This window comes from Gouania willdenowi, chromosome 7 (assembly GCF_900634775.1).
Source record: "Gouania willdenowi chromosome 7, fGouWil2.1, whole genome shotgun sequence".
Taxonomy (NCBI): Eukaryota; Metazoa; Chordata; class Actinopteri; order Blenniiformes; family Gobiesocidae; genus Gouania; species Gouania willdenowi.
Window position 1 is genome coordinate 6974549 of NC_041050.1, and position 25506 is coordinate 7000054.

At 36.2% G+C, this 25506-nt stretch overlaps 2 protein-coding genes across 4 annotated transcripts; one reads left to right on the plus strand and one right to left on the minus strand.

The window, feature by feature from the left end:
• Window positions 1-1510: 1510 nt before the first annotated feature.
• Window positions 1511-15214, minus strand: syn2a (synapsin IIa). The gene is made up of 11 exons (XM_028454011.1): window positions 14728-15214; window positions 6389-6446; window positions 6212-6303; window positions 5945-6101; window positions 5713-5802; window positions 5515-5577; window positions 4607-4749; window positions 4456-4530; window positions 4231-4333; window positions 3253-3399; window positions 1511-2569 (listed from the first exon to the last, which is right to left on the minus strand). Exons 1-11 carry the CDS (start codon window positions 15072-15074, stop codon window positions 2435-2437), a joined length of 1410 nt encoding a protein of 469 aa, XP_028309812.1. The 5' UTR covers window positions 15075-15214; the 3' UTR covers window positions 1511-2434.
• A 2636-nt stretch (window positions 15215-17850) lies between these two features.
• LOC114467569 (transcription cofactor vestigial-like protein 4) lies at window positions 17851-25195 on the plus strand. Of its 3 annotated transcripts, XM_028453969.1 has the most exons (6): window positions 17851-17980; window positions 19105-19249; window positions 20769-20931; window positions 22433-22643; window positions 23766-23880; window positions 24777-25195. In XM_028453969.1, exons 2-6 carry the CDS (start codon window positions 19168-19170, stop codon window positions 24974-24976), a joined length of 771 nt encoding a protein of 256 aa, XP_028309770.1. In that variant the 5' UTR covers window positions 17851-17980; window positions 19105-19167; the 3' UTR covers window positions 24977-25195. The 3 variants fall into 3 exon arrangements, with proteins under 3 accessions (XP_028309770.1, XP_028309771.1, XP_028309772.1); XM_028453970.1 differs by lacking the exon at window positions 19105-19249 and having other exon boundaries at window positions 17883-17980; XM_028453971.1 differs by lacking the exons at window positions 17851-17980; window positions 19105-19249 and adding an exon at window positions 20137-20427.
• The last annotated feature ends 311 nt before the right edge of the window (window positions 25196-25506 follow it).

Consider the following 25506-nt stretch of genomic DNA (forward strand, 5'->3'; position numbering starts at 1 on the left):
AGTGGTAAATTACACAAAATTGTGGTTTTCTGATCTTAGTTGAAACAGTAAGACACTGGTTTTAAATGTACCATGGTCCCTAATGTTTAAAGAAAGTTGATTCACCTCAAAACGGCATTTGTAGAAACATGTACATTTGTGTATACATCGATCAAACCAAGGCATAGCTGTGCAGCTAATGGCAGCTAGCTTACCCCCACCCCCTACATCTCCCCCATTGGAAATCATTGTCATGGCATATTTCCTTTATGAACATAGAACCAAGGAAGCCTCAAGCATGGCTTTCTTAAGGATTTGCTCACAGGTACACTCATGGTGTTTTGTACAAGTTAGTTTGCTCAACACAGATTAGATATCTATATATATTATATTCTACAGTAACCATATGTTGGAAAACGGTGGAGATTTTCTTTTTACAGGCATTTTGGTTGCAATTCAGCTTTTTCACTATTTATTCTAAAGTATCAAATGTATGAAACGGCCAACACAAAAGCCACAAAACAACAACGGGTGATTGTAACACTGGCCCAATAAAAAATATAATCAGTGTGAATTGTTATAGCTTTTAGAATTAATTCAGTGGAAGATCCGATTTTGATGGTGAAATTAAAAAAAAAAGTCAGTATTGGATGTTTCATCGCTTCACCGTTCTTTGTAAATGGAAAAAAAACAAAACAAACTGGTCCAAATACAGTGTCCTCACAAAACCTCAAAGCACTTGCATTGTTGTCATGGCAACACCACCATTAAAAACCTGCCATCTTAAGTGTTTGTGTGGGCATGAGTGTGTGTGTGTTTGGGAGGGAAATGATATCTGGCGTTTCACTGCAAATCAGTAAAAAAAACAACTGAAAAGCTGCTTCGTGTGAATTCTTCTTGGTGGCAGATCAGAAAGTAATATTATCTTTGTTGAGCACTGTAATCTGATTAAATCACTTGCTGCACAATTAACAGTCCCGTTACTGATATTTACATTGGTTGAAGGTTACTGGAGTGCAAAAGGCTAATGGAAAAAAATATATGAAAATTAAAATAACAATATATTCTTTGGTTTAAAATTATATAAATCTATAGTTTTCGTGTATTTATTTAGACACTTTCAAAGCATCATACATGATAAAGTCTTTACCTTTTATTATATTGATTTCAGCATCTTATATATTATGATTCTCTACTTTAAATATTCTCTTTTGATGTGTTATTGTGAGATAAGGGATAATGAAATCAAACCTATCTTCTGTATGGCGCGTAACTTATAATAAGACACGTTCACAATGCATTAAACAAGGACGATGGCGTCTCGGGCGCCGATTATAAAGTTGTGCATGCTAAAATAAATAGCAACATTTAGCAACAAACACGTTTTAAAAGACGTGAAATTTTTTTGTTACTTTTGACCAGATTTACAGCAATATTTGTGAAATTTGTGGTAAATTTTTCTCATAAAATATAATCTAAATTAAAATCTTAAATGGTAAATTTAAATCTAAATGTCACAGGTGAAACTAAATATTTAGCTAATATGCAAATTCACCAGAAGTACCAAAATAAAAGTTCATTAACATGAACATATATGGTACCTCCAGTAAATTTGCGTGTTAGTTTTACCTGTGACATTTAAGATTTACATTTAACATTGCCATTATATTTTTACAAGAAAAAAAAATATCACAAACTTCACAAATATTGGTGTAAATCTGGTCAACAGTAGCATAAGAAATTCCTGTACGTTTTTAAGCGTCGTTTGTTGCTAAATGTTGCAAAAAGTTGGTTTTATTAACTTTACAATCAGCGCCCCATAGATGGCGTACATAAATACAGTGATGTCACACGAATATCTCACTTGATCAGACATTGATAGTTAGCTTGCACCTGCCATTCTAACAATCATGCAAAACAAAGGACTACTATCTAATGTTAGTACAAAAACAGTCACCACTACATCCACACACGCACACACACACTTGCGGAAAACATTTTGCACTGCACACGAACGTCAAACTGCACAGCGAGCCACAGTTTGAACAATATCTAAAAGGTGCACATCGAAAAGAAAACTTAACGTCCTGGGTTTGGGGCAAATAAAACATTCACAGCAGAGTCAAAAGGTAGCACAGAGCAGCACTGAACTCGGTGTAGGCACGATCTGCTTGTTACGTCATCATCAACAGCGTCAAAGGAAAAACCACAGCTTTTGAAACAAAAGGTGACCAGACAAGCACATAAATCAACAGGTTGACAAATGAACAGTACACTTTGACACTGCATAGAGTAAAAACACAGTCCAGGCCAGGACTTGGCGTCGCCAATCTCACGCCGTCAGGATTGGATTCCTCCTCTTATCAGCATTGGCACAAGCCTGCGCTTGGGTTCAGCTAAGGTCTGTAACTGTTATCTAGACTCCAACACTAGCCTTTACAGTATAATAGATTTATCAGTTGGCCTGAACGGGTTTTGGACCCACTGCGACGCCATTACAGTCGAGAATGTACTGCAGACAACCCTGAGGTGGACGCCCAACACCATCCTTAATGGGTTCATCACTGTTCTCTCCCTTCTGGCCAGTTCCCTGGTAAGAGATGGAACACAAAGGCTTTAAATGTCAAAACATGCATGTTAGGGTGTTTAGTGCCTTTATTGTAGTGAGTCAATGGCCACGTTTATATGAGAGCTTTAATTCAAAATAAAAGTTAAATCTAATTTAAACTGACCTTGTAAACACTGAATTCCGATTGAAAATGGTCATTCCAAATGAAATTTAAATTCAAATTAGGTTGGTTTATTCCGATTCTAATTCTGAATTAAATTATTCCTCGATCTTGTAAACATTTAATTCTGCTTTAAGTTAATTCCGGGCGTTCTGCGCATGCTTGTCCTGTTGCGATGACGTGCTGGTGACGACAGAATCCAAGATGGCCAGCCTGACTCAAGCCAAGACTATTATTTAATGAGGGCCTTAGTAGACATGGATATAATGAAAAGAGTGGATGGACAAAAGCCTGAACATGAGGACATTCATGTTGTGTGTTTTTTCCTGATAGACGTGAATGTCCAATCAGAACCCTTCTCAACCCCAGACCTAAAGCGGAATTGAATAAAGCCCAATAAACCTGTTTTTCATGTAAACCTCAATTTGTAATGACTACTTCCATGTAAATGTGAAGCAGAACACTTTAATTCTAATAATTAATTCAGAATTAAAAAAACATGATGTAACCGTGGCCAATGAGGCTTTTGTCACAGTTGCTTTACCTGTGATGGCTGTATAGTCGTAGCTCTCTGTGGGGCATTAGCTTCCTTTTCTGCCACCTGGTTCATCTTTGCTAGCACCATATCTGCAATGAGCTGCCGGTCCTCAGCCTGGTGCTCCCCCACCAAAGGCATGGAGGATCCAACAACCTGCCAAACATTCAACAGTCTAATTTTCAGGCTAAAACTGATAGTGTTTTTTTTTTTTTTTCTTTAAATATCTTATTTTATCAAACGTAGAAACGGTCAACATCTGCACATTGATGCACTCTAGGGTTGGGGTCAATTACATTTTTCAAATATAATTACCTCTTCAGTTATCCATGTTCAATTACAACTATGGTGGCTGGCATTTTTTTTTTACTATTATAATTGCAATTCTATTCATAATTACTAAAATTCAAGTAAAATTAATCACAATTACTGAGCCTTTAATGAATAACCCCATACAATGTAACCTTCCTCTTGTGTTAGCTTTCTATTAGCATCTCTTATAACGGGTCAGTTTGACCCATGTCTTAAATCTACTATAAAATACACTAAAAAAATATTATCTATGATCTGCAGTAATTTGTTTCTCATCTCTTGGTTGCCTTGCTACGGCTTCCCAATCCATGAAAATACTGGTAATATTTTGGGTGTGAGCCTTTTTTCTGTCTCTATACCCCAAGAAAAAAAACAATAGGTAGGTGAGAAAAGTTTATATGAAACAAAATTTAATAATTTTTAACTACGTATGTAAAAGCCATAGAACTGTAATATGGTTCCCCAGTTTTGCATTTGATTAAATTGTAATTGACAGTTTTTATAGAATTTCTATGACAATTACAATTATAAAGTCAATCATGATTACAACGGCTACAGATTTTTTAAATTACAATTATAGTTGCTTCGTAATTGTTTAATGATGAATTATGCGATTACAATTATAATTGACCCCAACCCTGCTAGCTAAGTGTGTACAAAAGGTTTTACTTTCACCTCTGTGATGTAATCTTTCCCGTCTTTGCCATGTATAGCTTTAACTGCACAAATTTCCAGACCTCCAAATATCTCAGAGCAGGTGTCGACCCAAAGCTTGTACCTTTTAAAAACACAGTTCAAAATGTCAAAAATACTTTAAAATTAACTTATAATGTAATTATTTCCTTTTTATATAGTAAAAAAAAAAAAAATCACAGTAGTCTATGATAGCCTTACACTTACCTGTCAGTCATGGCCACTTGATCAAGCATGGCAGAACCAGTGTTGGTTTTCCAGTTTCCTGAAATAGATGTTCTCCTGACGTGTGGGAAGCACAGACATGATCGGTTTTCTTTCTTAATTAGTGAAATTACGCACAAACTATTTTACTTACATGTAGGCTTTGTAGTCGGTGCCAATTTTCTGGATTCTGATATCATACTTGGAGTCAATGAGGGGTTCGGTGGTGGTGTAGGTTTGAGTGAGAGCCACAACACTGGCTATGTCCTGGAACTTAGAGTGGTTATCCACCTTCACCTGCGTTGGTGGATGGATGAAGACAGAAACCATGCAGATGTGGCTTTAGCGAGAACCCTTTACCACTGTCAGTTATGGGGCGCCAATTGTAAAGTTGTGCATACTAAAATAAATGGCAACATTTAGCAACAAACCACATTTACCAAACTTATGTGAATTGTTTTTTTGTTACTTTTGACCAGATTTACAGAAATATTTGTGAAATTAGTGATATTTTTGTTCTCGTAAAAACATACCGTCAATGTTAAATATAAATGTTAAATCTAAATGTAAAATTTAAATTCTAAATCTAAATGTTGAATGTAAATGTAAAATCTAAATTCTAAATCTAAATGTTAAATCTAAATGTCATGGGTGAAACTAGATATTTAGCTAATTCACCGGAATGAGTGTTTATTTTGGTACTTTGATTAATTTGCACATTAGCTAAATATCTAGTTTCACCCATGACATTTAGATTAAACATTTATATTTGGATTTCATATTTAACATTGATATTATATTTTTACGAGAAAATAAATGTCTCTAATTTCACAAACATTGCTGTAAATCTGGTCAAAAGTAACATTCAAAAAAAATTCACACATTTTTTCAGCGTTGTTTTTTTTTGCTAAATGTTGCTGTTTATTTTAGCATGTGCCACTTTCCATTCGGCGCCCCATAATCAGTGACATGCTTGAAGTTTATTTCCTGCAAGCTTTAGATATGAGGAAAATACAGAGCCTGCATTTGCTTGTACGTCTGCTAAAGGAAACATTTACTGACCTTTCCCATGCCAGAGTGGGCGTGTCCAATCTTCACTACAACAGGGAATGATGGCATACTGACCTAGCAACACAAAGACCAGATCTGTTTGGTTACTTTATCACATTTGTTCACGTTTCCCTTTGTGATATCATTTCAGAGTTGAACATAAGTATGAGTCGTGTGCATTTGAAAAGCTGCTGATAAGGCTTTTCTCACCATCTCCTTGTAGTTTGGATAAAAGGTCTGTTCAATCAATGGAAATTTATCAGCCCCCAATTTCCTGTAGGTGTTGATAAGTTGAGCGAACTGCAATTACAAAGATGAACAACAAGCCATTAGTTCTTTTAATAATCGCAGCGGAAATTTAGTCGATCACAATCTAGAAAACCCAGCAATTCAGAGGAAGACTTATATTATTGCTTCTCTTGCTGCTGGATGTGTTTCTTACCGCCCACGGCTTGTCACAGAGGTTGTAGATCGACTCAATGGAATTGATACTTTGGACGCCTCCATACTGAAGACCTATAATCAGATTGCGAAAGTCTTCATTCTGTGTCATACTGAAGGCATGCTGACGAATGAGGACGAAGTCTGGCTTGAAAGACCTGAAAAAACAAGCAATAGCAAATAATAAATACTACCCGACTGACGGAGGACTACACTGTCTCCAAAACCTGAGGCATGTCTTGGTATTTGTTGAGTGTTTGCTTCATACCTGACCACCTTGGACCCGTTTCTGACAACCTGCATGTTAACGTTGCAGGTCCCGTTGGCGCGAGCCATGACGTTGATCTCATTGAATTCAGCCTGAGGAGTTCAGACGTCAAAGCAATATAAAAACTGATACTTTCTTTTTTCTTTGTGAAGTTATCGCTGTCATGTTGACACTCACCTGCTCCACTTTAATGTCATAATCCCCGAACACTTTCTTTCCACGGAACAACTTTGACCTCGAGAAAGAACATTCAAGAACTTTAACGCAGCAAGAGGATAGAAAATAAAACCATGGTTGGACACAGACATGTTATAGTCTAGTTTTAAATAGAAGAACCTTATTTTTATTACAAGAGTACTCAGAGGGGTGGATTCACTAAGATCTTAAATAAAGGGTGGTAAACCAGGTGCGTCCCTAAATCCTTTGGCGACGCAGTTTCCTCACTCATTTATTAATGCATGTAAATGGTAAATGGTAAATGGACTTGATTTTATATAGCGCTTTATCCCCACACTGAAGCAGTCTCAAAGCGCTTTACATATCAGCTCATTCACCCAATCACTCACACATTCACACACCAGTGGGACAGGACTGCCATGCAAGGCGCTAGTCGACCACTGGGAGCAACTTAGGGTTCAGTGTCTTGCCCAAGGACACTTCGATACATAGTCAGGTACTGGGATCGAACCCCCAACCTCTCGATCAGAAGACGACCCACTACCACCTGAGCCACGGTCGCCCGAGTATGTGCCAAAGTGGTGGAGACTGCCCTGTTTAAATGAGCCTCATTTATATATTAGTATGTGCCAATGATTAGGTGCCACCAACCGTCGTAATATTAGACTCGCAAATAAATGAGAAATCGACTTTCGTTTTTTTGTTTTTTTCCTTTTGGGGCCCAAAATCGAAAATTAGGCTCTGATCTACATACACATCCATAGATTACGCCTACCAAATTTTAGCCCAATCCGTTCTCGAATAACAGAGGAGTGCGATTTAACTAGTGTACACAAGAAGAAGAAGAAGAACAACAAAGTGAGTGGTGTTTTGGGTCCGGTAGCCCGGCCTTAAAAAAGCTTTTTCACACAAAAAAATGACGGTTGGATTTAAGATCAGGATGAATTTGCAAAATCAAATGGCATCGAGAGCCACAATCAATTTTTTTTTGTGCGTATGGCCTGGCCCATACCGACAACAGTTGATCTGCAATTGTAAAATACTAAAAGAATCCAAAAAAACTAAAATCCATTTCTATTTGCTTCCTTTTGCCTCAACTTCCCACACATTTGTGCTGATTATTAACTATTGACGTGTCTGGCTATGGACACTGCAGTGCCTGTTACAAAGCTGTCACTTTATTTTGCAGACATAGAAAGACCTTGCTTCCCTTTTCATTTTTGCTCATGTTGCTCTGCTGCCACTTATGTCACTCCTCGCTTATCTAATGAGGAGATAAAGCTGAATAATTCATTCTCAATCTAATTACAGCACCAGGATCTATTAGTCTGCGGGAAAAACACAAACATTGAAAATGACTCATAGCGCACATAACTGGGTTAATGAAAAGAGGAGGTCTCTGTATTCCCTCTGTGTATGAAAATAGCATTAATCACAGAGTCTGCCAAAGACGACAGTGAGAAAAGCAAACACCAGGTCAGGTAGCCTTTTTCATTGAGTGCATCCACTGTTTGCTTTGATAACCGAGCATGGCTTTGTGGAGAGTTACTGGTAAAATGTAATTAAATTCACCGAGGCTAGCATACAGCGGTGAGTAGAGGCCTGCACCAATTTATTTATATTCTTATTTATCTAAGAAGTGTTCATCTCCTCTATTTGAACTCAGCTTTTCTAACAAATGAATTGTCACCATTAGACACATGTATTTCTTGCGTAAAACAACAGATTTTATTCTTGATGTTTTCTGTATTTAAAGTTCTTTGATTGGATTATGTGAAGCCGATTGCTATTACTCATCACCTCTGCTAGAGAGTAATATTTTTTACCTGCGTTTACTTATTTGTGTCTGTTAGCTTAATATTTTGTCATAATCTGTTTTGATGTAATCCTGCTAAGTTAGACCTTACGTCATGGCTGATTCTGTTAAATTGTTTATTCATTATTGTCCAAAGTGTAAAAAGTACTGATATATCCTATTCAGGTAGAAGTACTGTTTATTTGATTTAAATTGTACTCAAGTACAAGTAAGTCATACACAAAAAACAAGTAAAAAGTAGCTCAATTAAATAGTACTCATAGTAAAAGTTACTTTCACCCTCCATGTTTATTTTTGGTAATAACTCTTGCCACGGTTCCCCTGCATATAGTAAACATCGCATGTATCATCTTAAAAAGGAAGACAACATCTTGCACAATTGGAACTTAATTTATTTTCCACAAAGACATCTGTTTGAAATGAAAGGTTTGTTAAAAATATACAAATATTTAAAAAAAAACTAAAAGAACACCAATGAATTCAATTCAAAATAAACTGATAAAATAACCATCCTTCAATGCTGTTTTGACACTGTGTGTTATGTTTAATCTGATTGGTCGGCTATGATGTGATGCATTTAATTGTCGTCTGGTCATTTCATTTTTCGTAGTTTCACAATGTCTCTTGATTAATTTAAAACATAAAAAAAACTACTTAACTCAGTAAAGGTTAGGTGTAGAAATGTAACGTACTGAAGTACAAGTAAAATGACTGATTTAGAAATATAATAATAAAAGGAGTATCATTTACTTTCACCTCTGATTACTGGTATATTAAAATCGATAACCAAGGGTGTTATTTGGGCTCAATCCTGGAATGTTTTTTTTTTTTCTAAAACTGTTCTATATTATAAATAAGTCTACTGGATGTTATATTCTGAAGTAGATTTACTTTCCCTAAAGACCATACTGAATTTGTTGGTTCAATTTATTCCAGACCTGAGTCTAAATGGGTCATTACGTGCAGAAAATAAGGCCTCTTGTTGTAAATGTTTTTCTGTTGATAATGGTGTATCATTCCATGCTCACTGTGTGTGTGTGTGTGTGTGTGCTGACACAGACACACACACACATTAAGCATTAAGGGTAACAGGGAATCTGCCGTACAAGGTAATAAATAGTGGGGTTTATATTAAGCTTGTTGAAGCAAACTGGTCAGCATGAGAACTGCAAAATAGCTTTTTAATCAGTGCATAAATTAGTATTCAGATGATTCTCTCAGGAGCTGAGCAGGAACCTTTGCAGAATACTAATGTGTCATCATTGCTTCTTGTTTACACTCACCCATTGGTAATTGGTGAACAGGGTTACATCCACAGTGTTAACTATGTTTGTCAAAATCAGTATTTTAATTTGCGTTAATTAATTCTGTTTAATTCAATTGTTTAATACAACAAATCTTGGCCTTTTTTTTTAGTCTAAATCGTGCTAAGTTATTGAAGGAAGAAGTGCTTGATGTTCATCTAGGAAGTGAAACGTGTGCCATCTGCTCCTCCTTCATCAGAGCAATTTATAGCCCAGCCTTCCTGGAACAAAATAAACATCTACATGATTGACGGCCTCTGCTAGGACGTTAAATAGAGGCTCAGTAACTGACGATGTCTGTCTTTTTAAAGACCCTGATGATGATCAGCCAAACAAATACAGTATGAGCAAATATCAGTGGAGAATAATCTCTACAATCATCTAATGATCATCTGATGCCCTTTTTGGTTTTATCAATAGTATGGATTTGATGGATTAAAATGTCATGTATTGTCTCAATCTCATTATCAATCTGGAAATCTGTAACGTAAATGAGTCATTTTTCAAAATAAAACAATGCAATGTTGGAGAGATTACTTGGAGATCACTTGAAGATTACATCATGTATGCTTTAGCTGATTTAGCTAATTTAGCTGCAGGCTACTGGGAAGTGTGGCTGTCAGTGTGTGTGTGTGTGTGTGTGTGTGTGTGTGTGTGTGTGTGTGTGTGTGTGTGTGTGTGTGTCTTCAAAATGGATTGTGTACAGAAATGAAAGACATAATTGATCTTTAAGAGCCTCATTTTGATAGATTTAAAATGTTATTGTGTAAATGATTTTACTTTACACGTTACAGTTGTTGCATTACAATGAATAGCTCCGCCCCTTGTGTTACGTTACAATTAATCACTCCTTTTCTTTTGTTACATTATAGTTATTCGCTCCACCCCTTCAGTTATGTTACAATGAATAGCTCCGCCCCTTGTGTTACATTACAATTAATAGCTCCGCCTCATGTGTTACGTTACAATTTGTAATTCCACCGGTTTTGTTGTGTTACAGTTCATTTACATGTTCATTTAGTCATGTTATTTTACAGTTATTATGTTGTCTACCCTGTGTGGCTCAGACGTGTAATCCAGGGGTTCCCAAATAGGGGTACGTGAGCACATTGCAGGGGGTACTTGGAAAGATTTAACAATTAATTTAAAAATAATCAGGAAATGTTCCTAGTTCCTTTTCAGGCTATTTTTTGACAAACTAACCAAAAACAGAACTAATGCTCAATAAAATCCTAAATTTTCTTGTAATTTATTGAAAAATGATTATTATTTTTTTGCTGTAGAGGCCATTTTAGCACTTCTAACAATATAATCAGCTACAATTTACAAAGGAGCCTGTATTTAATTACTATTGAACTAATCAAATAAAAGTTGCATTGTATTTTTTAAAAAACGAATGCCACCTTAAATTACACTCATTTATTTTGAATTTGTAGATCAAGCCTTAGGGAACCAATGTTGGAGACACAGTTAGGGGTTTAGGAGAGCATGCTGTTCCACAAATAACAAAGCATATGAAATTATGGAGAGGGTAGTTATGATATCAAGAAGGGGTACAAATGTTTGCCAAAAATGCAAAGGGGTACGCGGGACAAAAAATATGGAGAACTGCTGGTGTAACCTATGACTAGATGGAGATTTGTGTAATAAATCCTTCCTTTTGTTAGCAAACACACTACAGTGGTTACTAATGTGGAAAGCCTTTGATGCAGCATGTTTTGACATTTAAAATCCACTTATCGATGCATATGGATGGTTTGTGTTTGAAACAGACTGAGCAGATTGGAGCAAGAAATAATATCTGTTTGTGTCCTTTTCATTTCATTCATTTTCTCATAATTGTTATTGAAACACTGACTCAATGGAACCCAGAGATGGGCGACTTTTTATCACAGCTGCAGCCATTACAATGTGATTGTATCTGACTGACATTCTGATCATTGACGGAGCCTTAATGTGTGCTTGTCTTTTTTTTTTTTTTTTAATATATTCCTTTGTCATATTGTGTGTATTTTAGTTGTTTTGTGTGTTTTTTGTACTCATTTTGTGTATGTTTGTCATTTTGTGTATTTTTGTGGTCATTTACTATGTTGTCCTCAAATTTTGTGTCTGTCTGTTGTTTTTTGTGTTATGATTTTACACACTGCATCAGCAGCGCTACAAGGAACTATGAAAAAAAAGAGCATTTACAAAAAGGAAAGTTTTTTTTCGAGTAATTTGACAGTTTTTCTACACTGGAATAAATAAATAAAATGGTGTTAGTCGTGGTAGTGAAAACAACACAACATAAGCATACCTTTGACTACGTGTTTAGTCATTATATATAATGAAAAATGTTTAGGGCATGTTAGAAAAAGTGCATCATTAATATTTATTTTCTGCATATTTGAACAAATGACTTAAATTTGAGTTAGGATAAATAATTGGTTAAAAAATTGAAAAAATGGTTTTATTCCAGATTGTCTGGCTGGACAGTGTCATCTTTTGACCCATCAGTTGATGAAATGTAGATTTCTATTTAATTTTTTGTTGTCACTTAAATTTACGTTCTCATAAATTCATCACGGAATAAATGGTCGTCAATGAAAGGGTTTTGTTTAAGTTTTACTTCACAAAATAAAGACTGGACATGATGCTGCTGAAAACTGTGGCACAGTTTGAATCTATCTTACATTTCTACATTTTCAGTGTGATGATTTCTTGTTTTCCAGGTCTGCATAGCAGTGGCTGTGTGTTCGGCACTTCATGTCGGCACTGATAACAGATGTTCAGGATGTCATTTTGAAAGGTAACATTTATTCAGCTGATGGCTGTCTTATCTGATTAAAAATGAATAGGTTTTCTATTGATACGCTGCGAGTGCTGCAGAATGAAACATGCACAGAGCAAACGCACTCGGTCTCATGCTTGTATACAAACGCTGGGCTTGCAATATTGAAACAAGTTAATTTATTAAATGAAACAATATCTCATTCTATACAGTATATTACTGTTATACCTGCAGGATTCAGTATTCTGTTAGCTTTCCTGCTACAAATGCACCACTCTTGAGATTTGATTCTAAAGGAATATTGAATAAAATCAATAAGCAGACCTTTAAAAAGTGGTTTCTTGCTGTGATTAAATCTTGTTTGATGCTTTAGGGAGATTAGAACGGAATTATTGGGTCCCCATGAATATTTACGGAAAATTCATGTTAGTTTTAAATTGTACAAACTTATAATTTCATATTAGAAAAAGAACTCTGAGAACGCAAACCTTGACCATGTGCCAAATATATTTTGCCAGATATTCAGTCATTAGGATCATGGTACTATGATCATAGAGCTAGGCAATATATCGATATTGAAGAGATATCGAGATTTCTATTTTGACAAAACAGAAAATTACGCCTATATCGATATATGTAATTTTTTATAGCTTAAAATACTTGTTTTAGGAGTCATTGATTTCACTAGTTCTCAGAACAGCATGAAAGGCTCAGTTAGATGGATTTCTGAGTGCGTCCTAAACAAGCCACACTATAGAACTCACTCACACATGCTGTCCCTTATAGGGGAAAAAAACCCAAAAGTGGCTCATGTTGTGCAGCTGTTTGTTAATAAATGTGCTTGTGTGGCATTTTGCATCAGCAAATTTAACCCAGAATTGTTTTTCTGGTCTGATTTTATTTGAATTTAAAAAAAAAAATAATCAAGATTTATTTCGTATATTGCCATTTTGAGAAAATACATCGATATGAGTTTTGGTCCATATTGCCCAGCACTGCATGATTAATCTCACTTTAAAAGCTTGGAAGAAATTTCAATCCCCTTTAATAACCATACAGTTTTTTTTTTTTTTTTTAAATCGTGATGAAATGCACAATCTGGATCTGATCCAAATGAAACACAACTGAGTCAAATTTCATAAAGGTTTGTCAATGACGAACCAAAACATGACTTTTTAAAAAAATTTTTTTTACATTTTTTGGAACTGATCCAGAATCAGTATATTTATCTACATCCCCTTCAAATTTTAATGGATTCTTCCATGGATTAAGATCAAAATTTTGTCAAAATCTGTTAAGTTCTCTATATTTTTGAATATTTATATAATTATAAATATTCCACCAGCAACTGTTTTGACCTAACTACGGCGTTCTCAACCTTGGGGTCAGGGTCCCATTCGGGGTCGTGATACACTGGGTGGTGGTCGCCAGATGCCTCCAAGCAACTAAGAATATTTTTTGAACAACTTTAGCTTATTTTTACCCTTTTTCTGCAACTAAATAATCAAACTTGCCATATTTTAACCTATTTTCATAATTTTTTTCTCCTTTTAATGCATTGTTGAAACACTACTTTATAGTGACATTATCCTGTTAACAAACAAATAAATAAATAAACGCAGATGTTGCAGGTAATTAAGTGTGACCAAACTGCATCTCTGTGAAGAGTTTTTCTGTTAAATCTGAGTTTTATTTATCAAAAAAATGCCATCAAAGTAAATCACTTTGGGCAAAAGCCACCTGCACTTGCATCATCAAGAAAAAATGACTTAACTGTAACTACAGTGCGATAGAAACCCATTAAAATCCACATGTTAATGTTATTAAGTGTCTTAACCTCCTTAGTAAGGTCCCACAGGACGTTCACAGTCTATACACTGGATTATGTTCTTTAAATGATAGTGAGACAGGTCTCTCAATGTCTGCTACCAGCAAGCAGAGAAACTAAGCTATGGAAATACGTAGATATGTGTGCACACATCCATCCTCATCGCCATTGGAAAACAATTCTTCGTGGATTGCAGAGAATCTCGTCATATGTTCATGCGTGACATGTCACATGACCTGCATACAGTAGTGCACAGAGGGGGAAACCCCATTGATGGATGGAAATCACTGCAGTGTTTGGATGACTTCGACAGAAATGACAGTAACGTCTTAATCGATTAAAAAACAATAGCCAATTACAAAGAAATCAGATGTAAATATCTCTACAGATCACTAAAGGTGCAGAATTATTCTAGGTTTATTACTGAGCATTAATAATGTGTATTGCTGTAAATATTGGCTGTCTGCTTGCTGGTAAACCACATCAGGAGCTCTAATTCACATCTGCAGGGCGCTTGCTTGTTTCCAGCAGTTATATTCATTACGAGGTGGAAAAAAAAACTAGGATTGATCAGTTTCTTTATTGTGACACGCATTAGATTTAAGATGAACAATGTCTTACCACTCCTGTTGAGGCTCATCAATGATCAGGAGAATCTTAAACTTCTTGGGATTTTTGACTTGGGTCTGTTCCACCAGCCCAGCTGAGGCAGCCGTCTGCTTCACCACGTTGGTGATGGAGCTGAAGAAACCCGCTCCGGTAGACTGAGTCGGCTGGGGCTTCTTCTCTGGAGCCGGGGAGGTGGCTGGAGGTGGTGTCGGCCCAGCAGCAGTGGGAGACTTGGCGGTGGTGCTGGAGGCAGGTGGAGGAGGCTGAGCAAGGTCAGGCCTCTGGAGGTCTGAGATGTAACCATTGGGCAGGTTAGAGATGAAGGTGCTGTCAGAGAGACGACGACGCAGGTAATTCATGGCTGCAGCTGAGAGACGTTACTGGGTGTGGAGGTCTAGGTTCTGCAGAGGAGTCCCTGTCCTCAGCGGCTAATGGCTGAGCTCTCAGTGCAAACTCCCAGTGAACGTATTCCCTCCCAGCTCAGTGGAGCATCCTCATCACTCCCCACACTCACGTGACGTCAACCTCCAGCTCAGCCAATCACCTCGCACCGTGCTATCATCCAGCATCTCAAATGATGCTCAGCCTGTGTTTCTCCTCCTCTCGTCCTCTCCTCTCCACTAGCGTGCCTGACTTTGCTTTCCCCTCCCCCATTTTCTGTTGCTTCAGAGACATCATCTGTTTTTTTTTTTTATCCATAGCTCTGAAATGAGTGGGGTTTTCCACATGCAGTGTGAAACAGGATTGCATGTGTTTTACCCCTGATCTCCAGGTCTCCCTTCACTCCCTGTGCATTGTGCGTTATGTCTGTGAGGAACACGAAGACCGAGAATCTAAAATGGCTGTGTGGACTGAGCCAGTGTGTGTGTGAGTCCCCAGAGACACACAATCACTGCTAATTGGCTCAAATCTAGAAAAAAGAATCACCATATACACCAGTTACCTGCTGTACAATGCTGATGATACATTTTATTGGAGCCTTTGCAAGGATTACGAAGGGAAATTTAAGATGACAGTGAATAACTGGCTGAGATGGAAATGCAGTAAAATTGCTAAAATGTTGCCCTATTTATTTTTTTTTATTATTTTTTCAGCTAATTCATGCACTTTGCAGAATTCTAAATATTTATACGATTACAAATATTCCACCAGCAACTATTTTGACCTAACTCAAGGGTTCTCAACCTTGGGGTCAGGACCCCATTTGGGCTCGCGAGACCCTGGGAGGGGGTCGCTAGATGCCTTCAAGAAACTAAGAATATTTTTTCAACAATTTCAGCCAATTTCTGCTTTTTTTTTAATTACTTTTTCTGCAATTACACCAAACATTCCATATTTTCACCTTTTTTCCCTCACTTTTTCTTTCCTTATTTTGGCACCTTTTAATGCATTTTCGCTACACTACTCCCTTCTGACACTTTTCCATCAAGTTTCAATGTCTTTTCTGCACATTATTTCCACTTCCCAGACATTTTAGGCACTTATAAACCCTTCCTATCACTTTACATTGTGCAGATAAAACAATATATATAGATCTAAGCTCAGGTGTTTTAATCATGTGTATATTTTGAACAAACTACCTAATGTGTTTGTCTCACATTAAAACAAGGTTGGGGGTTAGTTGAAAAATAAATAAATAAATAAATAAATAATAATAATACTAGAAAGTTGTTATTTTTCTGATACAGTGTTCCCCTCACAGCCCAAACTAGAAGTTGCACTTATTAATTTTTGCAACATTTGAAGCACAAATTATTAAACAAAAAAAAAAGAAACTTAAACAGAAGGATAATATATATATATTATAAATGAATAGGGATTATTTTAGTAAAGTATTTAATGAATGGGTATCCTTGTATTTTTTGCATAACATGATTTTATAATATTCCTCCTCCTCCTTTTTTTTTTTTTTTTTTTAATAATGGATGCTATAGATGTGAGGGAAGAAACTTATAAGTTTAACAAAGAATTATGATCGTGTTGCCCCTCAAAGTGCTGTAATGTGCGCTGGGGTGACATCTGGCGGTAAAAGTATATAATTGCATTACAACGTATGACCAATTTACTGTAAACTCTGTTCCTGGCTTAAATAATTCAAATATGATTATTACTAATTATAATTTTTACAATTTTTTACGAGCAACAATGATTGATTTCTATTTTATTTATTTTTTTAAACCCATCCCTGCTCCCCAGGGATGGGTTAAATTGCAGAAAACACATTTCAATATATATGTGTAACAACATATATACATGACGAATAAAGGCTTAAAGCCCAGTTTAATTTAATTTAATATATACATTTTTCCAAGTAATTTTAGGTAAGACGTTTAGAGTTGGCATTAACATTGAGAGTGTTGAAATATTTCGATACGGCAATATATTGCGATATTTTTCGCACGATCGATTATATTAATATGCTCACGCTAAGCATCGATTTTTTAAAAAAAATATATTTTTTATTTTTTTCAAAACCTTTTCTGCTTTTTCACTAAAATGTGCAGGTAGGTCTTCACAGGAATGTTGTCACTGTTTGTTGAAGGAACCAATATATTGTTTACTGGAATATTGCACTATAATGGTGTCACTGGTAAGAAAAACCCTATTTTTTGTTTACAGAAGGCACTATTGGAGATACTTATTCATTTACATTGGTATGTTGACACTTATTTACAGAAATCTTGCACTAAAATAGTGTCACTGTTCATAGGACACGTTTTCAATTTATTGTCTTTCAGAGAAATAAAATTAAAATTGTATTTTTTCACTTAATCTTTTTTTTTTCTTATGTCACACATAGATTATCGTAGAAGAGTGATTTCTGACCAATGTATTGATAATCGCAGTATCGTCATATTGTGAGATAATTGTTATCGTGAGCTTTGTATCGTGAAGTTCCCACCCCTAATTAACATTGATGTGAACCTCTCTATTATTATTATTATTATTATTATTATTACTATTTAAAAAAATAACTTCCAGAGTATTTGGTTAGATATTTGTGTTAAAATAATTCCCTTATGGGTTAACTGTGGACTTTACATGAAAGCAAATCAATTTTATTTATTTTTTAAATCTTTTTTGATTAAACAACTTTTATTGTGGATAAAATGATGAAGACACAAATGTAGCTCCATAACGGACTCCTGTGGCCTGATCAGGTGCAGCTCTGCTCGGCTAGTTTTCTTGTTGTGTTTCCGTCTGACATTGAAAAAGCTTCCGTGAACTCCACTGCTGTGTCTTCCAAACTCCTTTTTGTGATCAAGTAAGTAACATGTACACTTTCCAATATAATCTGTGTGTTTTTATTGTTAGTATGAAACATGTTAGCTATTTTATGACTCGTTACAATTGCATCATTAGCGTTGTTTTTGGCTAACAACGAACAACCAAAAAAAAAAAAAAAAAAACTAGCTAACTAGCCAAAGTTAGCTGCTTCCTACAAACTGTTACCATCTGAAATTAAACCAACAAACTTACACTAAAACTCACAAAACATTAAAAACAATTCTGTCGATTACAGTACTGTTGCCTTTTGGTCAGTAGTTTAACTAAAACTAACATAAATAGCTAACTGGTATTAGCCTTTCTGCGACGAAGTTAGTCTCCACTTGGTGGCTGCTGCTTCTTTGCGTCATTCAGGAGGAAAATTAAAGGAAAGTTTGAACATCAGGAACAATACAAATGCTCCCAAAGTTAGGAAAATATTGGTAGTTTGTATTTGGATATATTTGAGAAGTCATGGAAAACCTGCCGGAAATTTTTATTAAACTTCAGGAATAAGAAACCCTTTGTCTAATACCATTTTATACAGTTTTTCTGTCTAAATAAATGCATAAATACATACATGTTGGCACTGGGAATAACACCAGTTTACAGTGGTCCTGAGAGCAGGATTTACACTGGTTAATATTTTAATCGCTTGGTCAATGCGGAAGAAGACAAGTTTTGAAAAATACACTAATTTAAAAGACTTAAAGAAATGCTGAGGCTTAATATTTGTTTTACCAATTGTAGTGGTCGTTTTTGTATTTTTCTCCACATTGTTATCCCTTCATTTTACACTGTACTCATTGTGAAATGTAAAGTTTTACACTGTTTTGTTACTTTACTGCTAATATCTCCTAGCGTTCACCTAAAGCTGTTATGAGGCTAACTTCGGTGTGCTGCTAACTCGTATGCTGCTTGTTGTGTCATTAGCCGTGCAGCTAGCTCATGCTCAGGACTTTTTTTTAGCTGGGGATTCGTAAACGTCACAGCCTAATATACCGCAAATTAACTCGAAAACAGCTGACTTTTTGATATTGCTTCACAATTTTGTTTATTTGTCTTGAAGTTGAGCCGTGTTCGCCCTTCAGATATTTATGAGCAGCTTGTTTCCTGTTTCAGATAAACGCTGGTTGGTTGTACTCGGTGCTAACATCCATGTTAGCATCTAGCCTGTTCGTGTAAATGCTTCTCACTAGAATGGACCTGTTGAACTCTCAGTTCCTGGACAATATGAACAATAACATTGGGAGAATGCACTACGAAGGTCAGTTTGACACAGTTCACTTTTTTGTAACATTTCTCACAACTCGGTTTACAACTTGTTATTTGGATCAAACGTCTTCTCCCGTGTTTTGGTTTGTGTTGTCCCTCTTTAGCATTGTGAGCTAACTTCGGTCAAACATGGATTAATAATAACCCCGTCCTTTTTCTACACTAAGCTTGACTATATTTACTGTATAGAGTTTATTTATTTCTACACTTTCAGTGATTCATAACCTGCTAAGATTACGCTTTAATAATAAAAAAAAATTATCTAAGAAATATTTCATCTTTACAATCCAGACGTTTATATTGCCTGTATATCAGTTAATTTTTTTTTACACTAAATCAAATCTAGGTAAATGGTTTTTAATGAGTTTATAATGCAGCTAATCATTTTTTAGAACATCGTTTTAGTTCTTTATGCTTTGTTTAGTAGATTATCTTGGTCGATATTGTATCCATTTTACTCAATAGTTGTCTCTTGCTTGATATAGCCTATTCAGTTCAAATAATAGGACAAGGCGAATCACAGAGTTTCCTACTGTTAGTTTAGAAAGTATTGTCAACTTGAGATGCTTTGGAGAAACTAAAGTCATCACTTATGCCGAAAAAGAACGCTTTGGCCAGAATAGGATTAGAATTTCAATTTATTGCTTTGATTTAGAATCCACTGCCTGTTTTTTAAAGAATAACACTTTTGGCCCTTAAATCTGATAAAGACATAGTGCAGGCCTCATAGATCAATAAATCAAAATCATTTACTTGAAAAAAAATTGTGAAAGGTTGAAATTACTGATCGAAAGTTTTTTGTTTTTTTGTTATCTTCACTGTGAACACTCTTGACATTTCTGGAGAAGTTTCTTACATTGCATTGTGGGATGTGGAGTCCCGTAGACTGATGCATGGAAGTGTTTTTACTTCATTCTTACCGTGTTTTGTGTTTTGCCCCCAAAAACTCAGCCAAAGCGACTAGTCAACACATATATTGTGTTTTGATGGAGTGAAAGTTGTGGCAGAACAATGGCAGGTGTTTATTTTGAGGCTGACACAAAAAGATCAGAATCTGACTGAAATTGGAGTGAAGTGATATCACAAGGAATACTGGGAACAAACTAGAACAAAAATGGTGTCAAGCAATCACTTTCCTTCTTGTCTGGGGAAGAAACAAAAGACATCATGGTAAGAATGAAGTTAAAACACTTCTATGGGACTCCATATCCCACAATGCAATGTAAGAAACTTTAATGACGTGTCAGGAGATTGTTTACAGTGAAGATCAATTTTCAAGCTACAATTTCAACCTTAATTTATTTTATGAGGCCTATACTAGACTTCAGACTTCATTAATCATTTGAATACTTCTATTGACTGGTCTGTGTGTAAAAAAAAAAAAAAAAAAAAGTCAACACAGTTCTAAAAATCTATGCATGAGCATTAAAGTTTGTTTTGTAGGTACTGTTGTACTGTATGCTACCATCCATATGTTTGAGCTGTTTGCACTGCTGCTTGTTTACCCACAGACGAGTCCAGGATGCCCTCCTTGTCCAGTGCCATGTCGAACATACCTGGGCCTCCTCCACACTTCCCAAGCAAAAGGAAGTATGGCGAAGAACCCAGGGAAGACAGAATCAACTGTGACGATGATCACATGACCAAAATGAGCAGACTGTTTGCTTCTCAGCTGTAAGTAAAAATAAAATGTTCCAAAACATTCATTTTAAAACCCAACACTTGAGTCTTAGAAGATAACTTTTGCTGATTTGCACTTTATTTAATAAATATGCTCAATGTGTTGTTGGTATTTTGAAGAGGTAAATCTGTTTTGAAGCAAAATGGCACTTGATATTTTTCTCGGCTTCTCTCTACTAGGCTTTGCACCGATCTGATCGGCTATATCGGATCGGATGTCTTAATTTGCCGATCCGATCGATGATGTCATTGTCGTGATGAAACTTTCTGTAGATGCTCCCATTGCATTGTTTTATCCGTCTTATTTACATCGAACAGTTGTTTGCGCTACGTGACACGGCTTTATTTCACTCCCATTTGTGTAAGGTGAAAACATGTGAGCAAACGGTGGAAATGTCTCTCGGTTGGAAAATAGCGGCTCAGTGCCGGACTTCTTCCCCAGTCTACTGGCTCTGAAATCGAGGGCAGCGTCTGCTGTTAGCGCCTGTGTGTGTGGGTGCTTTGTTTATTCAGCCCAAGCATGTTAAAATGGAGAGTCCCATTTACTTTCGTTTTATACCGGAGATTTCTGTTAGTTTCAGGGTGATGGTGGTCACAGAAGTTCACCTGTGTGTGCCCCACCTCTGCTGTGCACCTGTGAATACGGACTAGAAGCAACAGCAGCTTTTGTGATGTCACAGTCAAGAAATGTGTTTGCTCCTAATGCTTATGTTAATGCTAATGCGGGCTTCATATAGTTCCAGTGTGGTCTGCCTTCACAGCAGTCATTGAGCATGACATGGGACTCCAGTTAAATTCAACTGCTGCAACGTCTATTTTGCCAATCACTCAAAAATGGCATACAGCTTATAATCAATCTGCTCCGTTCACACACGCTCCCTCACTCCGCACACTGGTCGAGCCGCAAGCGTATTCATTGGCAGTTAAAGGGCCACGCACCAGTATTATTTTTCATCACATTTTTAATTACGAAATCAAGTGAAAATTGTAGTTTTTAAGAAAATATACCCTCACACATGTTTTGGGACAAAAGCACTTATTTACATACAACTTTTCATTATAAACAGGTAGGCAAAAAGACGGAGATGTCAATTCACTTGCAAAACATGACCTTATGAAATAGTAATGGATATACAACAGACTAAGCCATTTTTTGTGACAATATCTCACATTTACACCCAATTTTCCATCATAAAACGGGTGGTCTAATGTTGAGCAACTTTAGCAAAAGAGCAGAAGTCATATGTCACATGAATTCAGCATGTGCATTTGGCGCAAATACAACAGGAAAATATAACATTTACAACAATATTTAACTCAGATATCCATATTAAGCACAATTGACATGATTTCAGGAAGTTTGAATACCAGTAATGATGATTTGGAAACAAAACAGAAATGGGTAAACTCTGACTGTGAATTTGGCAAATTTTGCAACAAAAATCCAAGCCTCTACTAATTAGTGTTTGTACTATGTTTTTATTTCTATTCTAAGGGCTCGCCCCTCTGCTGGAGACAACCGTAATGAGCACTGGAACCTTAGCCACGGTCCTGTGGAACACATCACTTCCTCCTCAAATGGTCTCTACTCCAACCCCTTGTATGCTTCCATTTCTGGCTATGCTGTGGATCAGCCTCTGGCTTTGACCAAAAGCAACCACGAAACTGCAGTTGCAGCAACGGAGAGGCCTGTGGAGCGGCAGCAGGTACATTGACCTGGAACACTAGACGAGATTGTAATTTGTTTCTGTGTGATAGAAGGGAAGTGTTTGGGAAAGGATAAAGAACCATTTTAATGTCCAACTGCATTGGCCAAAGGAAAGCCGTGCTTTGTAGATGTTGTTCACTCATGTGTCAGTGGTACAGGCCAGCACTGACTCTGTGTGGGTGTCCAATTGCTATTCAAATGAGGCAACTGCGTGGATCATGTGCGCCAAACACACAATGGTGCTCCTTGTTGAGGCTTTTCATCCGTTCCTCCACTGTACTTTATTATTCCCTGTGACGGCCCACTTTGTGAAGCAGCTGCTCACACTTTCTTGCTTTGGACCTTTGGCTGTTGTGGAGCCAAATATAAACACAGCATCTGCAATCAAAGACTAATGTAACGGTCTTTAGTTTGTGCTGCAGCATTTACCTGATTACACTTGTTTTATTTATATATATATATATATTGGAGTGGCTGCTGTTTGTTTTTGGTCAGTATTGGAAGTTTGGTGAGAGCAGAAATTTCATGGTGTTTAACTTTCAAGCCTAAACCAGGGGTGTCAAACTATAAGTGATAAATATAGTCCCAACATGATCTTTACTTTACATTTCATATTTTTGTGACCAATTTCTATTTAATATTATGTCATAACTTGAATTTTGAGTTTTTTTCAACAGTTCAACATTAAAAATGATCATTCGATATACAGTAAGCATCAGTAAAACTGAGCCCCTGCAAATATTGAGTTTAATTCGCACAGTGATTTATGTTTTCTCTGTCATTTTTGTTTTGTGAGTTTGACACTTGTGGCCGAAACCCAAGCCATACAAATCAATGACTAATCAAGTGTAAAAATATTATAGTGCTAAAATATAAAATTGTGGAAGAATTGGAAGTTAAAGCTTATATTTATTATAATGCATTTTGTAAAATACAAGATATAATGTATTTATACTTATAATTGTAGCTGTATTCAGTTATTTAGTCAGTCAATTCCCAAAAATATTTTAATTTGTTCGTATAAATAAATACAGTTAATGTACAAATCTATTACGTCTTTAAGTTTCTGCCTCCATATTCTTGCTTTCAAAATTGATTGATATTTTTTTTCTCCTCTTAGAACCGGCCCTCAGTCATTACCTGCGCCCCCACGAGTAACCGCAATTGTAATCTGTCACAATGCCACATGAATGGCTGCTTTCCCAGCCAAACTGCAGATCAGAAAAAGGCCAATGGTAAGACATTTTCTCACTCAGAGTATTCCTATTATTGTTGCCGGTTATAACAGGGTTCCTATGCAAGTGTGGAAAGAATGGAATTTGGTTTTCTACATTTCTGGGAATTGGAAACTAGTATAAAAAAAATATTCATGTTTCCAAGAGAGTTACCACTGTTTCATTTCCTCAAACATAAAATATTGAATAGCTAAATTAAGAAATGGATCGATCTGATTTTTTAAAGTCCGCAAACCTCCAGCCCGTTTAAGCCCCGCCCAGATGTCGTCAACTTTCACTGCTGTTATAATGCACAGGTGATGTTCACACACTGAGCGAGCTTTTCCAAATGTTTTGTAATGATAATTCCAGTAAGATTCTTTTTGAATAATATGTTATGGTTTTATTTATTCAGACAACTGTTCCTCAGGAAATCCACTTTGTTCTCCTGACATGTTTCAGAGGCCTCTGTCGCTTTGATGTTTCCTTTGAAGTTTCCTTTACTTCAATGTAATAATTCCAGCAAAATTGTTTTTGTCTTTCAGGGATAAGCACTTTATTTGTGTGAGCTCTTCTTCCTATTTGGTGACATAAAGGAATACATATTTTAACGAAAACCAAGGCCATTGCATTTATGGCTCTGAATGTGCACTAAGCACTAAAATTAAAACATTGCAGTTGCATAAATTAATATTAAGGCTTCAGAGAATACATTTTATTAATTATTTTTCTATTAAATATTTTCAATATTTTCATACTGAGATGTCTGGATCTAAGGGCCTGGAAAAATTGAGTTTTTCCAATGTGTAAGAACTCTGTTATAAGTCGATTAAAAAAATATATATTTCATAGTCATATATTTAGCCTGTGTGTGACTGTGCAGTGTTTTGATGTTGTCCAACATGTGTTGTCATTAGCCAACACAGTGTGCGATCCTGTCATTGAGGAGCACTTTCGTCGCAGCCTTGGCAAGAACTATCAAGAAGCAGAGTCTGTGTCCAACTGTGTCTCTATCACTGGTTCAGTGGATGACCACTTTGCCAAAGCACTGGGAGACACCTGGCTCCAGATCAAGGCCAGGGGCGAGGACCCTCGAGCTCCAGAGGCTGATTCATGAATCACACCACCATAACCAGTACAATCACTTCCTGAGCGTGTGCATATAAGAGTGGAGGTCGTCACTTTTATTATTCTGCCATAAATTAACTTCCAGTAGCCAAGAACAGTGAAAGACATCATCTGTGTTATTGTAGGCTGCTCACTTATTCTTATTAAAATATGCTCAGATTTATAATCCTGAGAATGTTAATTATAATCAAACTTTTTAATTTGGAAACATTCATTAAGTGGTCATTTGTTACAATTCTCAGTTTCACCTTTTTTGGCAGCCAAAGAAATGTTCCGCCTTTCCCACCCAAATGTAAAGCACAGGAGGAGAGGATTTCTCATTCTAAAATGGCATTGCTTTTAGATTGGTTACTTGAAATTGTATCCAGGCAGGCTTGGGGTCAATTACATTTTCAATTATCCATGTTCAATTACAATTACAATGAGCAGCATTTCTTTCAGTGTTTTTTTTTTTTTTCTTCCCTGAAAGCCAATACAAAAACATTCTCAATTATTAAAGTTAAATTACAATGTATTACA

Excerpts from the sequence above, each read along its gene's own strand:
- syn2a (XM_028454011.1), bottom strand. The coding sequence starts at position 15,074 with ATGAATTACCTGCGTCGTCGTCTCTCTGACAGCACCTTCATCTCTAAC. Across the intron at positions 6,102-6,211 it reads AACGGGTCCAAGGTGGTCAG|GTCTTTCAAGCCAGACTTCG; the intron begins GTATGAAGCAAA and ends TTGTTTTTTCAG. Across the intron at positions 5,578-5,712 it reads ATCCAAACTACAAGGAGATG|GTCAGTATGCCATCATTCCC; the intron begins GTGAGAAAAGCC and ends TTGTGTTGCTAG.
- LOC114467569 (XM_028453969.1), top strand. The coding sequence starts at position 19,168 with ATGCTTCTCACTAGAATGGACCTGTTGAACTCTCAGTTCCTGGACAAT. Across the intron at positions 19,250-20,768 it reads TGGGAGAATGCACTACGAAG|ACGAGTCCAGGATGCCCTCC; the intron begins GTCAGTTTGACA and ends GTTTACCCACAG. Across the intron at positions 20,932-22,432 it reads AGACTGTTTGCTTCTCAGCT|GGCTCGCCCCTCTGCTGGAG; the intron begins GTAAGTAAAAAT and ends TTCTATTCTAAG.